Source organism: Talpa occidentalis, unplaced genomic scaffold (assembly GCF_014898055.3).
Source record: "Talpa occidentalis isolate TD23 unplaced genomic scaffold, MPIMG_talOcc4v2.1 talOcc4.9, whole genome shotgun sequence".
NCBI lineage: Eukaryota > Metazoa > Chordata > Mammalia > Eulipotyphla > Talpidae > Talpa > Talpa occidentalis.
Genome location: NW_023605305.1, coordinates 61534041 through 61558344, shown reverse-complemented (window position 1 = coordinate 61558344; position 24304 = coordinate 61534041). Strand labels below are relative to the sequence as shown.

General features: G+C 44.3%; 1 protein-coding gene across 1 annotated transcript in view; it reads right to left on the bottom strand.

Annotated features, from left to right (window-relative positions):
• LOC119236797 (cytochrome P450 2J2-like) overlaps nucleotides 1-20666 on the bottom strand; it is a 32566-nt gene extending 11900 nt beyond the window's left edge. The window contains exons 1-7 of the mRNA XM_054691539.1: nucleotides 20572-20666; nucleotides 18374-18644; nucleotides 12162-12324; nucleotides 9066-9215; nucleotides 7442-7602; nucleotides 4766-4942; nucleotides 1779-1920 (exon numbers count right to left, since the gene is read on the bottom strand). Coding sequence (XP_054547514.1) covers nucleotides 1779-1920; nucleotides 4766-4942; nucleotides 7442-7602; nucleotides 9066-9215; nucleotides 12162-12324; nucleotides 18374-18644; nucleotides 20572-20666 — 1159 coding nt within the window. The remainder of the gene's footprint in view (nucleotides 1-1778; nucleotides 1921-4765; nucleotides 4943-7441; nucleotides 7603-9065; nucleotides 9216-12161; nucleotides 12325-18373; nucleotides 18645-20571) is intronic.
• Nucleotides 20667-24304: the final 3638 nt, after the last annotated feature.

Below are 24304 nucleotides of genomic sequence, written 5' to 3'. Positions count from 1 at the left end.
ATGTCAGAGTTTCCTTCTTTTTTAAAGCCGAGTAATATTCCACTGTATTCCACATTTTGTTTATGTATTCATCCATGGATGAACACTGAGGCTATTTACACTTTTTAACTAATGTAAATTTTTACACTTTTTTAACTAATGTAAATAATCCTGGTATGAATGTGGTAGGAAGTTGTATTATCTTAAGTCACTGTTATTTTGGAGCTTCTATTACAGAAGCAAGTCTATATCCAAACATGATAGCTTGTAAACTTTTTTTTAAAAGATTTATTTATTTTTATACAAGAACTGAGGCACAGGCCAGATGCATGGGAGGGTGAGAATATTCACTGGAGACAGAGCAGGGAACAGAACAGGCAGACTAAAGGAATACACTGCTTAAGGGAGCAGCGGGCGAGACAGGGGAGGTTTGCTTCAACATGTGGGATTCTCGCTGGCCGGCTGGGATTGAACCCATGCTACAGAGGCTGCGGACAGCTTCACAGTGCGGCGCTCAACCTCCTGCACCACCAGGGAGGCCTAGCTTTTAAATTTTTTAAATATATAATTCAGTTACAAGTGCAGTGGGTGCAGTGGGTTGAGTGCAGCGCTGTGAAGCTATCCGCAGTCTTTGCAGTGTGGGTTCGATTCCCGGCCAGCCAGGGAGATACCCACATGGCGTGGCAAACCTCTCCTGTCTTGCCCGCTGCTCTGTCTGCCTGTTCTGCTCCCCTCTCTGTCTCTGGTGAATTCTCTCACCCTCCTGCACATCTGGCCTGTACCTCGGTTCTTGTATAAATAAATACATCTTTAAAAAAAAAAACAAATGTGTTTTGTATCATGACTTAGAATACACACATACTATATGCAGTTTCATGGACAGACTATCTTTAGTACATGGCAAAGACTGATCTTTTCTATTTTTATTTTAGGGAATAAAGTTAATCTTGTTTTACTGAAACAATTCCCATTAATAAGCAGTCACTACAGTTTAAAAAACTATCTCTTAACAATCCCATTCCTTCAAGTGCTCAAACCATTCTGGGATGTGGAGAAAGAAAAATGATTATAATAGACCCTGTCCTTGAATGGCCTGCAATCCCTGGGGCAGATGTATGAATAACATGTGATGAGCAGAATAACAGAGGTGAATTAGGTCATCTATAGAAGAAGCAAATGCTAGTTTTTCCTACAGGAGTGGAGCTGTATATCAGACAAGTTTGTATTTAAGCAGATTCTTCATGCAGAGCCAGCACTTGACCATGTAGAGAAATTAGGGAACTGCATCTTTGGTGGAGGGAAGAACAGATGTGATGGCACAGAGGTGTAAATACAGGAAGAGCAGAGGAAAGGACAGGTAGTTTAGTGAGGCCACTCTGCAGGGCAGATGGAGTTGAGGCTGGATAGGCAGGAAGACGGACATCAGAGAATATGATATATCAGGCACAGGACTTTGAACTTCATCCACAGGACCATGGAAGACATAACTAAAAGGAGAGAAAGTTATCTGACCTGATTTCATGTGAAAATACAGCTTTTCCTGGAACTCACCACATTGTCTTCATTGTTTGACCCACTAGAATCTGAGTTTCCTGATGGCAAAGGCTTTGTTATTCCTGTTATTATGTGGATCCTTCACAATCCTGAGAGGAAACTTGAAGGATGGGCCTGCCCTTGAGTCTCCTTTGCCTTGTGACTGTCCCACCTTTCTCTCTATTGCACTGTGCTCTCCTCTGGCACAAATGTTGAGTCAGTCTGGCCCAGAAAGCCCCTTTCTGTCTTGGCCCAGGAACACTCACCCTGGATGTCGGGGTTCAGGGCCATGTAAAGCAGGGCCCAACGCAGCGTCGTTGAAGTTGTCTCTGTTCCAGCAAAGAAGAGGTCCATGGTGCAAAAGATGAGGTTTTCTTCACTGAAACTTGAAGTGGCATTGTCACGATGCTAGAAAGCACAATGTTTATGTAGTTATTCAGAGAGTTTTTGGCTGCCACACCACACAGAGCTTCATTGTAGGGATGGAACATAGAAGTAAGGATCCCCAGGAGAAAAGCCTTTCCCACTGGCCTGCTCAGGAGGCAGAGACTTACTATAATAGCATCCTCTGACCAAAAGCTGGAAGCCTATGTAGCTTGAGTGGATGAAAATCAAGATGACTATTATTCTTATGCCTATGATTTGGGAGAAACTATTTGTATAAGGGAAAGAGAAACTATAGTACATGTAAAGACAGACTTAGGTTGCAATATTAACCACATCATCTACTATCTGTGTGACCTGGAGTAAGCTACATTAATTTCCTGTTTTATAAAATAGAAATAACAACACATACCCCTTAAGATAGTACTGTGAGATGCCAATGACAGAGCTAATGCCAATGACAGCAAATTCTCAACATGTGTTATATTGATATCAGAAAGAATAAGCTGAGGGCCTCCCTGGTGGCGCCGTGGTAGGGCGCTGGGCTGTGAAGGGGCTCGCAGCCTCTGCAGCACTGGTTCAATCCCCGGCCACCAGCAATGTCCCACATGATGCGCAGACCTCTCCTGCCGTGCCTGCTGCTCCCCTCAGCAAGTGTATTTCGTCAGTCTGCCTTTTCTGCTCCCGGCTCTGGCTCTGGTGAATTCTCTCACCGTCCCGCGTTTCTGACTGTACTCAGTGCTTGTATAAAAAAAAACTTGTAACAAAAAAACTTTAAAAAAAAAAAAAAGAAATAATAAGCTGAAATCCCATTTTGTACAATTTTTATATCTCTCCATTAATCTTTTCTTTGTAGGTGGAAACTCTCCAATCCACTATCCTCATAGCACCCATCACCTTTACACCTTTTGGTTTTGTACCTGCACTCCATGTAGCAAGTCTCCTCCTCTGAGGAAAAAACAATGTTATATCAATATCATTAAAGATAAATCAATAAGATGAAATGAAAGAAGGAAAGAAATCCAACTCCAGGAGGAGAAACAGATAATTTGATGAGTGAAAAATGAATACACTGATGTCATGATGTATATTAATCAGCAGGTAACCCCAGATATCCATATGACTTTCCTATAATGTTGAAAGTGGTATTAGAAGGGAAGGGAAATATTCCTCTCAGACCTTGAGCTTAAACTCTGGAATGTTACTCAACCTTAGCTGTGTTCCTAATTGGTGCTTGAGAAGGAGTAGATAACTGGGCACAGACTCAACTAAAAATAAGACAGGACATTGAGACTCAGGTGCTATTTTTCCTGTTGTGTATAGCTACTTTAGATGAGGGCAGAGACTAGAAGAAGAAAAGGCAGGGTTTGGGCATTCCCAAGGTCTCAAATCAAATGTTAGTAACCCCCTACTTGTATCATCAAATCCTGAGTTATTGCCTACACTTTATGAAATACTGACTCTTTTTATTTCCCTGTGGTAGCTAAATGATGTCACACAACAAAGTCCATGTGCTAAGCTCTAGAACCTATGCACATTATCTTCTCTGGCAAAAGGGACTTTGTCACCTGTGGAGTGGCAATCTTGGGAGTGGCATGGGATGGAGGAAAAATAATTGAAAGTCCAGAGAGAGAGAGAGAGAGATAGAGAGAGACAGAGAGAGAGAGAGAGAGAGAGACCTAGAGGGGCTACATCTCTGGAGATATAGTGTCAAATTCCAGGCCAGTCTCACATCTCTTTGGTATCAGATTCAGGGAAGGTGGGCAAGTCCATGGAGGAATGTGCTTGGAGAGGATGTGGATTGGGGATGCATAATAGTCTGGCACAAGATAGGGGAGCATGAGTAGGGGCCATTGTTTGGGGGTGGGGGGATGGGGGGGTGTCCATTCTTGTTGCTGATCAAAACAGCCTGTCTCTAGTCCTTGTTTACACTTAATCTGGCCATAATCATAATGTCTGCCATAATATCTGCCCATAATATCTGCTGTTTTCTCCAGATATCCTCACAACAAGACTTTCTTCTTGGTGAGAAGCTCCCTGTCTGACTCTACATTTAGCTTAACCAGCAACAACTTTAGGTGCCAAGCAAAATCCTAAGAACAAGGAGGGCTGGGGGATCCACAGAACTTTGTAGCTATGGTTAAATTAAGGATCTCGATATGGGAAGTTTATCCCAGATGATCCCACCAGGACCAATATAATCACAAAAGTCTTTCTAAGATGGAGTCAAGAGAGTTAGAAAGAGAAGATGTAGGAATGATAGCTGAGAAGATGCCACCTTCTGACTTTGCATATGGAAAAAGGGGCCTTGAACCAAGGAGTATAAGCTGTCTCTAAAGCTGCAAAAATTAAGGAAACCAATTTGACACTAGAGTCTTCTGAAGTAATCAGCCCTACCAGCCCTTTGACTTTGGCCCATTGGGACAGGTTTCAGACTTCTGATTTTCAAAACTGTAATAAAATTAACCCATGCTGTTTTAAGCCACTGGGATTGGGTAACTTGTTACATGAATAGAAAACTAGTATACCTCCATTTGCTCTTTAAGAACAAAACTTAGGGGGCCTCCCTGGTGGCACAAAGGATTAAGCACAGCACTGTGAAGCTATCCACAGCCTCCTCAGCAGGTGTTCAATCCCTGGCCTGCCAGGGAGCAACCCATATGGCACAGCAAACCTCTCCTGCCACACCTGCTGCTCCCTTCAGCAGTGTACTTCAGTCAGTCTGCCTGTTCTTTTCCTCACTCTGTCTCTGGTGAATCCTCTCATACACACACTTGCACACCTGCACCTCTGGCCTGTACCCCTGTTCAAAAAATAAATCTTTAAGAAAAAAGGAACAAAACTTAGGGAATAATTTTGGTTTCCTTACCTTTTCTATTTCCTTAAGATAAGCATCAATAAAGTCTCTTGGTTTATCAGGATCCCAGTCGCTCCTGTGGTTTTTAATCTCATCAGCAACAAACAACTTCAGTTTCTCCCAGTAGTTGAAGAGTTTTTTATGGTGTCCAGGAAAGAAATTCATTATCCTTGGTATGACATTGTAGAGCTAATTGAGAAAAACAATACAATTGTGGAGACATGGTGCCCGATTTCCTTACTTAACCATTGGAGTCGCACTTGACTAATCCTACCTCTCTCACCCTCTTCTGTTTGCCCTAGAGAAAGCACTTCAGCCTTCCATTAAAAATGTAGCCAGTGCAGACCACTTCTCACACCGCCATTGTTTTGTTACCCTTGTGCAAAACACCAGTATTTCTTACCTGGCAGCCTAATAGCCTCCAACGGATTTCCTGATTCCATGATTAACTTCATTCCCAGGCTATATTCTAAAGCACTGCCAGAGAGCTCACTTCATTGATTAATCAGATCATATCAATCCTGCGCTCTCCTTTCTTCAATGACTTTCAATGACACTTAGTTTGACATCATTGCCTGGACCTGTAAGCTCTACATGACTTGACCCCTCATGCAACTGTCATCTCCTTCAGTGAACACTTCCTGCCATCTTACTCTCCCTTACTCTCCTCAGTCCAGCCTATAGATCTCTTAGATAACATCAAGGATCTTCCTGCTTTAGGCATTTGAATATGCTATTTCTCTGCCTAGTATATTCTTCAAGAAAGGGGTGAGGTTTGGACCCAAAGGTCCATACATCATGAAATTAGAAATTTGGTAATATCAAGTGATCACCACACAGGTAGTGCAACTGCTTTGGGAGCCTTTAGGCATCCTTTATGTCCAGATACATATGCAAGAGAAGTATAGCCACATGAACAAGTTTTTAAGAATGCTAGTGGCAGACTTATTGAAGACATTCTCAAGCTGGAAATAATCCAAATGTCTATAAATAGAGACTAGAGCAACAAACAGTGGCAATTCCTACAGTGAAATACTACTCAGAATAGTTTCTACAGAGCACTAATACAGACGACTTTTATAATAATATGTCCAGCAAGAGGCCAGTTACAGAAGAGTGCCTCTCAGGAGGCTAGGAATGTAAGGGGGAGGGCCTCCCCGGTGGCACAGTGGTTGAGCGCTGGGTTGCGAAGCTGCCCGCAGCCTCTGCACCACCGGTTCGATCCCTGGCCACCAGGTGAGGGCTCCCACATGGTGCACAGACCTCTCCTGCCACCCATTGCTCCCCTCAGCAGTGTATTTCAGTCCTTCTGCCTGCTCTGCTCCCCGCTCTGACTCTGGTGAATTCTCTCACCCTCCCACGCTTCTGACTGTACCCAGTGCTTGTATAAATAAATAAATAAATCTTAAAAAAAAAAAAAGGAATGGATGGTGGTAGGAGGACTGGGGGGGGGGAAGTGAGGGGACACAAAGGCAATGCAATATTGTGTCTTTTAAATAAAGCAACATAAGTACATAGTTATAAGGCATGTCAACTTTTGTGCCGTACAGGAATGGTAAAAATGTTCTTTGTATACAGCAAATATTTAAACAACATATCAAACCACTAAAGTCAACAGATTGATTTTAGATAGCTGAGGTCAATTTTAAAAAGTTTTATTTAACTTAAAAAAAAAAAAGGAAAGACCCATCAGTGTCTGCTATCAGCCCCCAAATCCTTAACAAGATGTAGAAATGTAAGCAAGGCAAAATGGTTAAATTGCTCCCAGACATGAAGAGCACAAAAAGAAAAAAAACTTTATCGCTGAGTCTTGTTTACAGATGAGTCACAGCAACTACCTTGAGGTGTGCTACAAGGCCTGCTGGAAACTGAGAATGTAGATAAAGGAGTTACCCAGAGGCAGGACAGCTTGGAAAAACTGAACTCCTGGCTCTGAACTTCTATTATAAACAAAGTCTTTTGTAATTAGCTTGGACAGATGGGACTTTGGTCCTATGGTCACTGTTAGTCTAATATGCTTACTTCTTTTGATCATTGGCCCTTGTCTCCTGAATCACATGGTTGTTTTTGTCTCCAGAAGGGGAGATACTAAAACTTCCAAATTATCATTAGTCAAGGGCTTAGACATTTGGGTTTATAACTCTGTGACAACAACTCAGATTAGCTAGGATTCTGCTCCTCTGTGGGCCCCCAATCCTCTGCCTGCATTCAGCTGGAAGTATTTCCAGAAGACGTACCTCTAGCAATTGCCAATCAAGAATGAGGACCAAGATATAGACAGGAGATGGGAATTATCACTGGCCTAGTAAACATAAGTTCCTTGTCCTTGTCCTGTTTATCCTTGTTCTGCTTCTGTTTACCTTTCCTTTCAGAGAAAACCAGAAAAAACTTACTGAAACCACAATGGAGGGTTAACCCACACACAGCCTCATTAGAATAGTCAAAATCACACTCACCAGTGCTATGACAAATCTAGTCAAGACCAAACTTAGAAGATAAAAGGGCATGCATTCAGCTCTGGAAAGCCCTGCCTATTTCCCTGAAACCCTGATGCTGAGTACTCTTTAACCTCTCCCTTTCTAACTAAACCTGATTTTCTCCCATCTACTCTTGAATCTCAAGTTTTGGTTTATGAATGGTGAGTAGCCAGACCTCTAGAAAACTGTTATAAAAAGAAAACTGCTTTACCTGGCACCACACTGAAGTTTCCAGACATGTGACTGCATCCAGCAGCCTCAGCAGCTCCTGGAACTGATCATCCTGGTACTCAAAGCGCTCCCCAAAGGTGACTGTGCAAATAATATTGGAAACTGCATTGTTGATCTTGAAGTGGGGGTCAAAGGGCTGAGCTGGAGGCAGAAGAAGCGATGGATCCTTTAGATGGGTTTGTTTCTATTTTCTATGGAGTGTGTACTCTACATGACCTAAGACACTGAGTATAGAATCACATCTGAGGCTCTGGCTACAGGTCCCCACATAGGATCTAACATACAGTAAGTACTCAGCCAAAGCCTGGGAAGTTAAACTGTTGTCCAGGGTGGTTAAAATCAGTAATGGGCAGAAGAACAGACAGTCAGATATCATATATCAACAGACAATTCATCAAAAAAGAATATCCTGAAGGTCAACAGACAAATGAAAAAAATGTTAATCATTACTTTCAATAAAAAGATGCAGGTTATAACCACAATGAGATACTCTCTCATGCTCGTGAGAATGGCTGATATGAAAAAAACCTCCAACAACAAGCATTGGAGAGTTGTGGAGAAAAAGGGACTCCATTTCACTGTTAGTGCAAATGTAATCTGGTACAACCATCATGGAAAGCAATCTAGATTTACCTTAAAAAAACTAAAAATGGGGTCTCCCTGGTGGCGTGGGGGGTTTAGAACAGCTTTATGAAGAAATCTGCAGCCTCTGCAGCACGAGTTTGATCCCAGGACGGCCAGAGAGCTATCCACATGGCACAGCAGACCTCTCTTGGCTTGCCCGCTGCTCCCCTCAGCAGTGTATTTCAGTCAATCTGCCTGTTTTGTTCCCCATTTTGTCTCTGATGAATCCTCTCACCCCCCGCACCTCTGGCCTGTACCCCAGTTCTTGTTTGCATAAATAGGTAAATCTTTAAAAAAAAAACAAACTAAAAATGGAAATCCCACATGACCCAGCAATCCTACTCTTGGGTATTTATCCAAAGAAAATAAAACTATCAACACAAAAAACCTTATGTTCCGCAATGTCGTAGCAACATTATTTCCAACAGCCAGGGAGTGGAAGCAGCCTAAATGGCATCAAGAGACAATTGGATTAAGGAGATGTAGTATAGTCATACTACGGAGTAGCACGTAGCCATATAAAAAGATGAAATACAGCCATTTTCAATAAAATGGAAAGAGTTTGAGAGAATTATGTATAGTAAAGCAAGTCAAAATGATAAAAACAAATACTGGACATTTATTTAGAAGACAGTTTGATAATATGAAACATTTTCCAAAACCAGTGAACGTCAATGGACACTATGAAGGTTCTCAGGTTTAAAGTGTGTGAAGGGAAGAGACAAGGGGATAGAAAGGGTGGTAGTGGGGAAAATAAACATTAGCAGAACTGTCAAAAATAAAATAAAATTAGCAATGGACTTAAAGCCATCCTCTTGTGCTTATTCTAGAACTCCAAGAAGATAGGGTTGTGATTAGCTATACTGTTAAATCTCAACTGTCTTACCCAGGGCTGGAGAGAGGGCAGGCACTGACACTTGGTATCTTTTCAGTGACTCAATAAGCCACCACCTCCTGCATCTGTCATGTGAAACACTCACCTTTCTCCTTTTCTATTTCCTGAATGAGGAACTGGGCCTCCTCCCGGATGCGTTCCTCTAAGGTCTTCTTTCCTAAACCAAAATTCCTTAGTGTTGTCAGGGCGAACCTCCTTTGCTCCTTCCATGCCTGGCCATTAGACATGATCAATCCTGGGAAAGAAAAGCCAACATTGTGGTATTCTAATTCTATAATATGAATATCTGGCTAATGACAGATATCTGTAGCAAATGGAGGGAAAATGAAATACATTAAGGTACTTGAAAACTATTCACAGAAATACTTCCAAGGCAATGACTACATTTCCCGATTGCTTGCAATGTTAGGCACTTTAGTAACTTTTATGTCTTATGTAATTCAGTGTTCACATAAACTCTATGAGGAAGACACAGCTATTACCCCTGCCCCCATATTGCTGATAAGAAATTTGATGTACAGGAATAAAGTAAACCTGGCAAGGTCATAGTTAATAAGTAGCTGAGGAGACATTCAAATTCACGGTGTGTCTGACTCCAAAATCATGATTCCTAGCCATGTATACATATTGAAGTATGTATGGCATGCTACATACTAAGAATGCACCCATGGAAAAGACAAAATCCAAACTTGAATGGAGGCAAGGCTTTCTAGGAGAGGTCCCATGTGAGCAGGACCCCAAAAGATGAAGGGATGATTAAAGGAAGCAAGGAATAGTGAAGAATTCATGCAGAAAGAATAGCACAGGCAAAGGGAATAACCATCTTGGTGTAATCAACAAACCTTCACTGATTTTATAGAATGGATAAGTCAGGTCACTCAAGTCACCATTTTCAGAGCACTCTTCAGTTCTTTTTAATACCTGTCTTTGACCTCTAACACCTCAGTGAAATCATTCTCCTTGTCAAATCCAGGGAAACTTTTCAACCTCATTTTACTTGGTGTTTCAGCAGCATGAGACTTTTCTTTCTTCATCACGTTCTTCCGATGGTACTCAGGACACCTTGCTCTCCTGATTTCCCTCCTTATTCTCTGGTAGCAGAAAACTTCCTATATCATTTGCTAGTTCATCTTCTACCAAATTTTGAAATGATCGAGTCTTTCAAGATTAGGCCTAAAACCCTCTCTGTTCTCACTCTATACTCTGGGAAATCTCAGCAATTGCTACAATTTTAAATAACATCTATTAATAGTGACCATCTGTTCTCTCCTTGGTCTTGTGACATATACACAACTGCCTGCTTGATTTTCTGACTAAAAGGCATTTTAAACTCAGCATATCCATTACTGAATTAATGATTTTCTTTATACAACCCACCAAGTCAAACTGAGCAGTTTATCTTCCATCAAATGTTCCTTTTGCCATAATCTATCCATGTGTGTGTCTACCTCGACACCTCATTCTTCCCCCTTTCCCCTTCCATCTAGGTCATTGTGTCTTATTGGATTTATATCCTGAACATTTTATTTATTTTTTTAAAGATTAATTTATTTATGCATACAAGAACTGGGGTACAGGCCAGAGGTGCAGGGGGGTGGGAGGATCCACCAGAGACAGAGTGGGGAACAGAACAGGCAGACTGACTGAATACACTGCTGAGGGGAGCAGCAGGTGAGTCTGGAGAGGTCTGCTGCACCAAGTGGGTAGCTCCCTGGCCAGTGATCGAACTCGTGCTGCAGTGGCTGCGGATTGCTTCATAGATTGAGTCTTAACCCCTTGCGCCACCAGGGAGGCCCATCTCCTGAACATTTTAAACCCACGTATCTTCACTGCTACTTTATTGGTCTAATCCATTGCATTGCCATTTCTTGCCACCTCTGTAGTTTGAGTTACCACCTTCTCTAATCTGAAATACTTCAACAGTCTCTTGCTTCTTTTATTCTATCCCCTATACTGCAGCCTAAGTAGGTCTTTAAAAGATATTGTTTAAATATGGTGATTCATTTCTCTACCTGAAACCTCCTATTAAAAGGTTTAAAAGCATGGGCCTCCCTGGTGGTGCAGCGGTTGAGCGCTGGGTTGCAAAGCTGTCTGCAGCCTCTGCAGCACCGGTTCGATCCCCCGGCTGCCGGGCGAGACTCACATGGCACGCAGACTTCTCCTGTGCTTCTGACTGTACCCAGTGCTTACATAAATAAAAATAAATAAATCTTAAAAAAAAGGTTTAAAAGCAACATTTTTAACAAGAACTTGCATAAATGATTCCTTGTGTAGCTCATCAACTTCATGTCCATTTAATTATATCCATTTATCCATGTGCTTGAAACACTGGCCACCTTTCATTTCACTGTATTTCTTCCCACCTCTGGGATGTTTCACATCCCATTTTCTCTGCTTGATTGCTTCTTTATTGAATCGATATTTATTTATATTAACTTTCCCTGAACTTCAGGGCTAGAAAAGGTGCCCTTAATAAGTGTATCCTGTTCTTATATTCAATAACATTAAGTTCATCAATACTTCTTGAATAGAATGAAAGTTTCGTGAGGATATGGGCTTTATCTGTCCTGCTGACTGGTATATCACTCATGCACTGTGTTTCACATGGCAGATAGTAAATAAAGTAAGTGGATAGGGAGGGAATGGATACAAAATTTCAAAGAGGAACTGAGAAGCACCAAAAAAAGTAGCGCTTTGTTAGAGAAACAGTCTTCAGCTTTTCATCTAGATTTGTAAATGGTTAAGTTTACCTAGTGATAACATTAAGTATTCATGACAAACTGCTTTTCTTCCTAAACTTTTCTAACATGCACTAGAAGACTTGAGATGCACTACGGGGATGGCTTTTATGGTCATCCATAAAGGATAAAAAGTCATTCTTTATGAGGATGCCTCTTCTTCTGTTACAAAAGAGAAATGTCGTTATGTGTTTATTAAAATTAGAATAAGTTCATGCAGGAGGCACAGTTTCTCTCAAACCCCTGACATTAGGGCTGACCCTGCCAAATCCATGAAAAGATGCCCTCAACAGGGAACTGTGAGCATCTAGCTTCCTTTAATGGTAGGAAATTTATAATGAATCTGGTCTTTGATGATAATGGAGAATTATAGAATCAGAGGAACCTTTCATAGACCATAAGAATATCAAGCATGCACATCTTACATTGGTTCTGAAACTTACCATTTGTCTTAAAGAAATGATGTCGAAGAGGCATTACGGGGCGGTCCACAAAGTTTTGGTCCTGGTTGACAAGGGCTTCTTTGATTAAGCCCAATCCACTTATAGTTACTGAAGGTATATAACCAAAATCCAGGCTCAAAACGTTCCCATATTTCTTCACATACTGAAAAATAGTTGAACAGTCAAAGTTGAATATGCAAGGGGCTGTGCGTCCAGGAAAGGAGGGATAGAGGGTGTCTGTAGCTGGGAGTGGGAATTTTATTGAGGATAGTCTGTGTGGACAGATGTACTTGTATGCCTTTTTCTGATGAGGAGGTTTCTTCCTATTACCCCTTCTCCTCCACTCATCTAGATCACTTTTGATTCACTAGAGAACACTCATGGTCCTTATACAGCACCCATTCGCATATTCACTCAACATGAATTAAGTGAGCATCCAGGATGTGTCCCGAGCAAGAGGCATGAAGATTTAACTCTTGCAAAATACATGTGGTCTTTAACCTCAAGCCTCCTGGAGAAGGTGAAGGGAAAGATTTGCACATGTGCCTCACCAAAGAAAGCTGAGCTATGCTTAGTGTGAGAATGGTATCGCAAGCATGGCTTTCTCAGTAAAATATCTCCTTATCCAGAAATGAATACTCCATTCCTCAACACAGGCTCGGTGATAGAGAGTTCATTATAGGCCTAGGGCCAGATATGGAAAAAAGCACTCTAGCTCTGGAGTCATATGTGATCTTGGCTCTATGGTACACGAACTGTAGATTCTAGAGAAGATTGCTCCTGAAACTTAGTTCTCTTGCAATAAAAGGGGGATAATTATTCCTCCCTCAAAGGGTTTTGCAAAAAAGAATGAGAGCAGCAGTGTGAAAGACACTTTGTTTTCTGGTGCCTGGCACACGGCCACATGAGTCTCTGAGGAATGAACGGGCTGTGTGTTCAAAGGGATCTGGACATGTGGTCATGGCAACAGAGAGGATAAGAGCTCATGGGTGATTGTGCTAGAGGAAGGCGCACCGTGTTGCGTGCCTTTCACATTTTATCTCACAACCATTCTATGTTAATCATTATTTTCCTTATCTTTCAGAAAAGGGAAACAAATGGTAGCCAAGCTATCTATCAAGTGGCGGAGGGAGTCTGCCAGGCATCATGTAAGACTGGAGGACAAAGACATGAACTTGAGATGGTGTCAGGATCTTAGAGTTTGGTGGGAGTGGCAGTGGCAGTGAGAATGAGAGTGATATGGGGGGGCCTGGGTGAGGCGAGGTGAGACAAAGAGAGAAAATGGAAGAGTGTTGGGGTGTGTCATTACTATGCACCAATGTGCAGATATGCGCACATTTGAGATGAATGACAGTGAATGGTTATCAAAGTCTTTCCGAAACTGTTTAAGAGATAATTTCAGTAGACCCGTAGCTTCTTGTCTGTCTCTAGCTATAGTGGTATCAAACAGAAGCACTCCATTTCCTCCAGGTACCTGAAGCATCTCCTTACCACCCCCATGCACGTATGCACCCCCCTGTCACCTTTAGCACCTTCGACCCCACTATCCCAGTCAGAGCAAAGACAATAGATTCAGTCTCATGCCACCATCCTGCTCTGCTATTGAAAACCAAGTTTGAACTAAATCCTTCCATTGTTCTTTGGGCCAGAGTTTTCCCTCAGTCTGTGTCCATCTCTAGTACAGTGTTTGCTGTCTTGCTAGAAAGGACAGAGCCAACATTCCATCTCAAGTTCCCGTGCCCCTAAAGTACATGTCTTCGCTTCTAAGTAATGAAAGGAATGTTTCCACATAAATCAAGCAGATTTTTTATTTCATTTTGCTGAATGCCTTGATGAACTCTCTCAACATTACAAAAGGAGTTCTTGACTAATTTGATAAGCATGATTTTGGAACAGGTGAAAATCTCAGCTTAAGCAAAATGACTCCTCACTGACAATGCATACAGCCTAGAATCTCAATTTATACTTGGGAGGGATTGAGCACTCCATTAATATTTACAGAAATTAACTTTTGCCCATGTGTATTTCTGATCAAACAGAATTGGATCAAAAATGGTGTGGTGTAATCAGCTGTGTAGCCATGGACAGGCTGAATGACCTCCTGAAGTCACTGCATGGACAATGGTACAATCTAACAATTCTTTTTTTTAAAAAAAGATTTATTTATTTATGCATACAAGAGCTGGGGTACAGGCCAGAGATGTGGGGGGTGAGAGGATTCACCAGAGACAGAGCGGGGAACAGAACAGGCTGACGAAATACACTGCTGAGGGGAGCAGCGGGCATGACAGGAGAGGTCTGCATGCCACGTGGGTATCTCCCTGGCTGGCCGGGAATCAAACCCACGCTGCAGGGGCTGCGGACAGCTTCACAGCACTGCGCTCAACCCGCTGCGCCACTGGGGAGACCCCAATCTAACAATTCTTAAGTGCACTGTGCCAAGTATACTGCCATTTGCTTTACATGGATGTAGATACATGAATCTGAGTGCATCTGAGAAGACTTCATATGGTAGAGCATTCTTTTCAAAGTGCAACATTAATCCAGTTATTTAAAAAAAAAAAAAGAACAGAACTATTGGAACAAAGGTTAAAAATAAGGTGGTTCAGGAGGCTAAAAGAGGCTTTAAATCAGAAATGAAAATAGAACAAGAAAAAGGATTGACATAGGGGCTATAAAAGACAAACCAAAGAAATAGGAGATAGTAAATTTAATAAGAGGGATGGAATTCCAAATGTAGGGTTAAGTATTTAAAAACATAAGCAAAATAAATGTTTGACATAGAGAAAAATTAGAAGTGGAGTACTAGTGAGTCGATTAAAGTGTGATTAAACCATGCAAGAGATATAAAGTTCAGATGATACAACTTAATCTAAGTGCTTGAACTCAAGAACCAACAAGACAAAGACACAAAGAGAGGACAGGAGAAGAGTGTACCAACTCTTACTCCCACCTGTGGAAGATGAGAGGGTCTGTTTTGCAGTACCCCCCACCCCTGTTCCTTGTACTGAGCTGTGTGTGTGTATATACCAGTCTAATAGGTAAAAAATAAAAAAAAAATAGAAAAAAATGCAATACATGTTGTTTCTATTTTTCTAAATTTCTATATTTCCTCCAATATTATGTCTTTTTAAAAAAAATACCTAGCTATATACCCTAATATTTTTTGTGAGGGAAATTAATTTTTTGCTCATTGGTATATAGAAGCTCCAATAAAAAGTTGTGTATGGGTTCTTAGGCAAAATGAAGGGTAAGAATCTCTCATTCACTAAATTTTAATTTATATTGTTGGCTCATTGTGTATGTATTGTTTTCATAAAGTGTATTTCTCTCCAATAAAGCAAAATAAGGAAAAAAACAGAGGCCTTAAGCACAACCTCATGACAGTGAAAAAAGTCATGACAGTGGTTGGTAGCCTTTTTTGAGTCATAAAATGCTTAGAAAATCTAGCGTATGTCATGGATTTACTCTTCAGAAAACCCTGAATACATGAAACAGTTACATATGCATGCTGTTTCAGGGGTTCACCAATCTCCTGGGACCTACAAATTTTGGCTATGGATCCTGCTCTCACAGGTCATTCTTAGGGGACTATCCCTGGTTTCTGAGAAGTAATCAGTTGAAATTAAAATCACGTTTAATTCAATAGGCTTTAATTGTTTATGAGTTTTGTTGCTTAAGAGTTGCCAAGTATCTTCTGACATCATTATTGAAGTATGCCCAGCAGTACAAAGATCAATATGATAGCATGTATCCTTAGAGAGTCAAACTCTCTTGGGAGTTGACTGCAGAAAAATCTAAGGTATTAGTACATGATGATAAATGCTAAAATGCTGGCAGAAAGGGATATGAAACTAATGAAAGAAAAGATGAATTTCCAAATCAGATAGTGGAGAAATTAAAAAGAGGAAAAATTAAAAATAAAATTAGCAGAATTATTCCTAACATAGCAATAATTATGTTGAATATAAATGATGTAAATTCACCAATTAAAAGACAAAGATAGAATGAAAAGGTATTACCCACCTATATGTTATTTGTAAAAAATTCATTTAAAGTATACTGGTATAAGTAGATTCAGGCAAAAAAATACATACCATACAAATACTAATCAAAAGGGAGCTGACATGGCTATATAACATCAGGTAAAGTTCAGGTAAAGAAAATCACTTGGGATAAAGAGGGACATTATATACTGATTTTTTTAAAAAGTCAGTTCATCAAGATGACATAACAATTTTGATGTATATGCAACAAATAGTTGAGCTGCCAAACACATAAAGAGAAAACCTACCAGATCTAAATTGAGAAAAAGAGAAACTGGGAATCATAGCTGAAAACTTCAACATGCCTCTTCTAGTAATTTATAGAATCAGTAGACAAGAAGTTAGCATGGATATAGAGAACCGAAACAATACAATCATTCAATAAGATCTAGTTGACACAGGGGGGCCTCCCTGGTGGCGCAACAGGTTAAGACACAGCACTATGAAGTTATCCTGCAGCCACTGCAGCACAAGTTCGATCCCTAGCCAGGGAGGTGACTCACATGGCGCAGCAGACCTCTCCTGTCTTGCCCGCGGCTCCCCTCAGCAGTGTATTTCAGTCAGTCTGCCTGTTCTGCTCCCCACTCTCTGGTGAATCCTCTCACCACTCCCCATACCTCTGGCCTGTCCCCCAGTTCTTGTATGCATACATAAATAAATCTTAAAAAAAAAATCTAGTTGACACATACATAACAATCTGCCCAAAAAGAGAATATACATTTTTTTAAAGCATGCATGGGACATTTGTCATCTCTGCAAGACAATCTTTGTTAGGTCCCATGTTCTTTAAAACTGCCACCTACCAAACTTGAGAGACTTAGAGAGACCTGACCCTTTTTCCTCTCCCTGCTCTCCAGGTGCTGGGGTCCATTTTAGATTAGCTTGGGAAGCACATGAGACCTCAAGGTTGTGACTGAACACATAGGCATGTGTTTAAAATATTGCAGGTATTTCTAGGAAACTAAACTAACATTTGTTGTGTATCTACTTAAGCCATTTAAATGCTGACCAGCCACCATCTTCACAACCACCTCACACAGTATTATCTCTCAGCAAGCAACCTGAGTTGAGAGGCGGGAAATCAGCTGAGGATTCTCCAGAGAACATTGAATATTGGAGGGAATTTTAAGGAATTCAGAGTGACCAAGGGTAGAGAACCCTAGTGGGAAGAGGTTGAGGAAGGCTGGGTCAAGGAGGGTTAGATGTGGCTCCCTAAGGACTCTAATTTGGCAGGCAATGGGAGGTACTAAGAAATTTTAAGCAGAGGAACAACATTTTAAAAGAATTGCTTTAGTGAGAAAAGATAGCAGGGAGAGGAGACTCAAGCTGAAGAACCCAGTTAAAGTGATTGTGGGGGCAGTCCACTTGAAAAGTGGTAAGAATTTAGATAATATTATCATCATTTTACACATGGGAGATGTAGCGCCGGGAACGGAAGGTATATAGCATTTCTTCCCCAAGGATAATAATATTAAAAAGGAAAAAGTGGTCATATTATAAATAGCATGTTCCAATGTGCCAGTCACACTCTTAGTAGCATATTTAACAGGCTGCACAATTAAATGAGTTCAAGAATGTAATATGCCTGGCACACTTACACAGTGACTTGCAATATTTCACCCCTAAAAATATTGCAGAAATAAATTCTAGCCTTTTACCCAGGCATGGGAAGAGCAAGTGGTACTTCAGGAATGGTGAGGGCAGGAGAAGCTTTATTACGCATGCATGAGGTCCTAGACCTGGATAGTCCCATAAGATCTGAGCACCGGTCTAGGGACAAAGGGTTTCTTTTATACATAAACATCTTACACTGATAACACTGGTTAGTTAGTGTACAAATTCTTGACACAGGAAAAGGGGAAGGACACGGATCTTTGAGGATGGCCCAGGAGATCAACCCGCCTAGCAGGCTGCCAGACCTTGGTTAGATATGCTTATTAAGGAAGCAAACTTGTTATTTACATTTCCAGGTATATGACTCCTGAACAGGGAAAGATTTCCTTTTCTTAGCAGTTCCCTTTCAGAAAGGGCAGGGGAGTCACCCCAGTTGCCCATGAGGTTCAAAACAGGTTTTCCCAATTTACAGGCAGGAAGGCACAGCCACCCACCCCCGCACGGAAGGTCCTCACCCTGCAGGTCAGATTCAGGACCTCGGCCCTCTCCTACCGGCTGAATGTCCTCATGCGACTTCTCAAAGTCCAAGAGGAAGAAGTTGCCAAAGACGGGCAGGCCCGGGGGTCCTGGCGGGTAATTCTTTGGGTGCCTTCTTTTGAGGAAATGAGCAAGGAGCAGAAACACCACGGCACCCAACAGCAGCGTGCGGAGATGGAGCCCGCCCCAGAGGGCGGCCGCCAGGGAGTCCATCGCTGAGGGCGCGCCCGGGACGCCAGCAAGCTCTCCGCGCTCTGAGCAGGAGATGCCACTGCCTGGCTTTGCTCTGCGCTGGCAACACCGCCAGCCCCAGCCCGCCTCTACCCGCCCCGCCCCGGCCCGCCCCGCACCTCGCGCGCTCTCCCCAGCTCTCCCTGGCAACTCTCATTTGCGCTCCAAAGGGACGGATCCATTTCCAACTTTTGGCCCCGCGGACTTAGGGCGCGCTCAGCCAACCTTTCTGCTTGCCGGATGGGTCCCCTCCGCCCCCAGGCACCCTGCGGCCCCTCCTCTCCACCCCGGGCCTGGCGCTGGATTCCCGGGTGAGCCCGTACCCATCTCTGAGTCTTTAGCTGAGATCTTGGGGCTCTAGGGTTTATGGTTCCAATGCATGTCCCAGAGCGCCACAGATAATTGAGTTCCGTGTTTCTATTTATTTTTTTTTCTTATTTGCATTAAATTTTATTTTATTTTTATTTATTTATTTTTTTAATAATAAATTTTATTTTATATTCCCCATACAATTGCAACCCCCCCATTCTGACCCCAATCCCTCCCCTCCCGCCCCCCACCCCCCCAAAAGTGTCTCTGGTTCATAGTTTTTTGTTGATTTTGATTTTAACTTTCTTATAGTTACTCATTTTCCAGGTCCCTTATTTAAGTTTTCTAGATTCCTGCTATGAGTGAGACTGTTATAGGACAGGGAGAGGGGTAGCCCAAGCCCCGCAAACCTGCCTATTCTAAATGGGTTCTGCCATCCGCCGCATCAACACAAAACATATGAGACTTTAATGGGAAGGAACTTTAATAAAACTAGGAAACAATACAGGTAAGGCAAAGAGTCTAGTTTCTAAATGAAGCACCCAAAGTTACCCATCCCCTCGTGGGTAAAAGTCCATCCATATGGGATCGGCCCAGAACAAGGCCCCAAAGCCTGCCACAAGTCTAAAGCATCTTCCAGTGGGGACCCACAGCAAAGGGTCACAAACAACCGGACAAGCCCGGAAGGAAAAGAGCAAAATCAACATCAAGATAAAAGCTGCCATGGTCACCTCCCCACGGGTCTCACCCACATCTGTGTCACCCAGTCCACGACCAAAAGACAAGCGCAGTTTCTTCACGTGTCTCTAGGCTCCATGCGCCTCCTCCAGGTCTCCTGGCTCCATCCTGCTTCCTTCTTCAGTCTCTTCTTCAGCTTCTCTTCTTCCTGCTCAGCTCCACCCTCCCTTGGGTGGGGCAGGGAACCTCCCCCTTTCCTGGGGACCACCCTGTTACAAGACCATCCGGTATTTTTCTTTTTCTTTCTGGCTTATTTTGCTGAGCATGATCCCTTCCAGCGCCATCCATGTTGCTGCAAATTGCATGTGTTTATCTTTTTTGAATGCTGAGTAATATTCCATTGTGTATATGTACCACATCTTCTTGATCCAGTCATCTATTTTTGGGCCTTTGGGTTGTTTCCAAAGCTTAGCTATTGTAAATAGTGCTGCTATGAACATAGGGGTGCAGGTGCTCTTTGGAATTGATGTTTCTGTGTCCTTTGGGTAAATACCTAGGAGTGGAATTGCTGGATCATATGGAAGCTCTATGTTTAGTAGGTCAAGAAATCTCCACACAGCTCTCCACAGTGGTTGGACCATGAAAGGTCCATGCAGGGGGCTGGAATGCAGGAGCCAACCAGGAAGCCCACCTGGGGGGCAGGAATGGGGATACCTGCCTGGAGGATTCAGGCGGTGCACCTCCCCCCTCCCCCCCAAGAGTCTCTTCTCAGACAAAGAACCCCCTACCTGCCCCATGAACCTTTTTGGCCCTACAAACTTTCCCTGCCGAACGAGCCCACCTGACCTCTCCTCACCCTATAAAACTCTGCTTCCCCCTAACAACGTGCGCGACTCCACTGACCCCTGCCTTGGGTCTGTGAGGTCCGCCCGGGAGCAATAAACTTTCCCTTCCCCCAAGGAAGCTTGGCCTGGCTGTTCTTTACCGCGCTGAACCTTTCATCTTGGTGCCGCAAACCCGGGAAGGCCGTGGCCCCTGGTGCCGGGGCCGCCTTCTTGTCCCTGGGACCTCTTCTCTTCATTGCAGACATCTTACACCCACCACCGGCCTTAATCCTTGGGGTAAGTCACCTGCCTGACCCTCCTTCCTGGGAGGCCCTCACCTCTGGCTATTCGGCTCCTTTCCTAACCTCCTGTTTTGGTCGGCTGTCCTGTAAACCGTGGGCCCACGTCAGCCGACCCCCTGTTACACCTAGGCCTGGATTTGGGGACGCCCGTCCAGACTAGGTGCCCTGTCTAGGCAACAACCGAGCGGTGGAGACGTCCCCCTCGCTTGTTTGCCCCCTGCCTGTTGGCCAGAACCAGACCGGGGGACGCCGCGATCCGGGGCTGTGCCCCCTGTAGGCCAGGTCAGGCTCGTGGGACGCTGCGTTCCTGACACTGTGCCCCCTGTCGGTTGGGAAAAGGAGCCGGGTTAGCCATGGGGTCTGCAAATTCTAAGCCAAGCCCGGCCACTCCACTGGGATGCCTTCTTTCAAATCTCAATCCGTTGGGACTTAGGCCGGATATATGCCCTAAGCGTCTGGTCTTTTACTGCAACACTGTATGGCCTCAGTATCAATTAGACAATGGTTCCCACTGGCCCGAGCATGGCACTTTTGACTTCTCGGTCCTTACAGACCTACATAATTTCTGTCTCCGCAATGAAAAGTGGTCAGAGATCCCTTATGTCCAGGCCTTCTTTCTCTTGCGCTCCCGTCCCTCCTTCCTTAAAACTTGTCACACTTTCCAGGTTCTACTTGCCCGCAATACCCCAACCCGGTCTAACAAAGTCTCCTCCGTGGGTTCTCTTAGCACCTCATCCTCCGACTCTCCATCCGCCTTCACTGATCCTCCTGAAACTCTCACTTCACCTCCTACTGCTCCCCACCCTCCTCCTTATCCCGGACAAGAGGAACATCCAGTACTAACTGAAAAACCCTCAACTCCCACCCCTCCAACCCCCCCCTCTCACCTCCAAGCCACCACACTCGGTCTAGGGACCGGCCTCTTGTGTGTCCTTTGAGGGAGGTTGCTGGGGCAGAGGGCGTTGTCCGGGTCCACGTTCCTTTCTCTCTCTCTGACCTTTCTCAAATTGAAAAACGTCTTGGATCTTTCACAAATGACCCCACAACCTTTATCAAGGAATTCCGATACCTAACTCAGGCTTATGACCTTACTTGGCATGATATCTACGTTATCCTCTCCTCCACCCTAACCTCGGAAGAGAAGGAAAGTGTTTACCAGTCTGCCCAAGACCTTGCAGATCAGGTCCATTTGACTGACACAACCATGCCCCCAGGCTCTGAAGCTGTTCCCCGCCAAGAGCCAGGGTGGAATTACCAGACTGACACAGACTCCGGCCGACTGGGCAGGGCTCAGAGAGACCGTTTCATTACCTGTCTCCTGGCTGGTTTCCAAGCAGCCGCACATAAAAGTGTAAACTTTGATAAACTCAGAGAAATTACCCAATCTACCTCAGAAAACCCTGCTGCCTTCCTCAGCCGCCTGACTGAGGCGCTTCGGCGCTATACCAGGCTTGATCCTGACTGGACCGGGGCCGCCACAGTTCTGGCTACCCATTTTATATCTCAGTCAGCCCCTGACATTAAAAAAAAAACTTAAAAAGGCTGAGGATGGTCCTCAAACCCCTATCCGGGATCTGCTGAACATGGCCTTTAAAGTATTTAACAACCGGGAGGAACAGGACAGGACAGAGAGGGAACTCCGCAGTTGCCAAAAGGCTGAGCTTCAAGCTCAGGCCCTAGTCGTTGCCCTGAGGCCGTCATGCCCTGCTCCTCCAACCACAGCGTCTGCCGCCACAGAGGACAATGGGCCCCATGGGCCCCAACCGACCTCCTCCGCCAGGAACCTGCTTCAAGTGTGGCCTGGAGGGCCACTGGTCCAAACATTGCCCCAACCCCCGCCCTCCGCCAGGACCATGCCCCATCTGCAGTGTCCAGGGTCACTGGAAAAGTGACTGTCCCGTCGCACCTAGTCGTGGTGGGCCAGTCCTTCCAGCCCCTGCTACACTTCCACCGGCAGTCTTGGGTTTGGCGGCTGAGGACTGAAGAGGCCGGGACTCATCGACTCCGATAACCTTCGAGGAGCCCAGGGTGACGCTCAAGGTAGCAGGTAAATTGACCTCCTTTTTGGTTGACACGGGGGCTACCTTCTCTGTCCTCCCCACCTACTCCGGTCAAACTTATCCTTCTCAGGTCTCGGTTACGGGTGTTGAAGGCCTTCCTTCTCAGCCCAGGAGCACTGGACCTCTCCAATGTCAGTTTAATAACAAACCACTGGTCCACTCTTTCCTAGTCATGCCCACGTGTCCCACCCCCTTATTAGGACGGGATTTGCTGACAAAATGGGGAGCTGCGATCTCATGGTCTCCTAACCCAGCTGAAGCTTTTATCCTCCCCTTGCTACCTGACTGCAATCCCCAAACCCAGGATACCCCTCTACCGCCAGACCTAGTTAACCCACAAGTATGGGATATCTCTACCCCAATTATTGCCACCCATCATACCCCTGTCCTCATCTGCCTTAAGGATCCCTTTTCCTTTCCTTCTCGCTCCCAGTTTCCAATCTCCCTCACTCATCGTCAGGGTCTCAAACCCATCATCCAACGACTCCTGGGAAAGGGACTCCTTATTCCTATCAACTCGCCCTGTAATACTCCCATTCTCCCTGTAAAAAAGCCTGACGGTTCTTATCGCCTAGTTCAAGACCTTCGCCTCATCAACGAGGCAGTAGTTCCTATCCATCCTGTAGTGCCAAACCCCTACACCCTTCTGTCTCATATACCGTCTTCTACTACACACTTCTCTGTACTTGACCTCAAAGATGCCTTTTTTACCATCCCTCCGGATCCTCAATGCTATTTTCTATTTGCTTTTACTTGGGAAGATCCGGACGCACACACACTTCCCAGCAACTGGCCTGGACAGTCCTGCCTCAGGGTTTCCGGGACAGCCCTCATCTGTTTGGCCAGGCATTAGCTAATGATCTCTCGTCATGTAACGTTCAACCCAGCACTCTCCTCCAGTATGTCGATGACCTCCTCCTCTGCAGTCCTTCCCTACTACAATCTCAGCAACACACTGCACAACTTCTCAACTTCCTGTGCTCAAAAGGATACCGTGTGTCCCCATCTAAAGTGCAACTCTCAGTCCCTACAGTTGTCTATCTGGGTCTTCGACTAACTCCTTCCTCCAAACAGCTGACAGTGGACCCCAAGCAGACAATCCGGGACCTTCCCTCCCCTGAATCGGCAGAACAAATCCTTTCCTTCCTAGGCTTGGCTGGATTCTTCCGACACTGGATCCCTAATTTTGCTTTCCTAGCCAAGCCACTGTATGATGCAGCAAAAGCCTCCCCGGAAGGCCCTCTCCAATCTCCCGGGGAGGTCCGCAGAGCCTTCCTTTTACTCAGAAATACCCTTCTTAAGGCACCTGCCCTTGCCCTTCCTGACCCAGAAAAGCCTTTCCTCCTGTTCACAGAGGAACATCGGGGTATTGCGGCAGGTGTCCTTTTCCAGCCTCTGGGCCCAGCCCTGCGTCCTGTCGCTTATCTCTCCAGGCAAATGGACCCCACCATCAGGGGCTGGCAACCCTGCCTTAGAGCCCTGGCGGCGGCAGCTCTACTAACCCGGGAATCCCTCAAACTTACTCTGGGAAGACCCATCCAA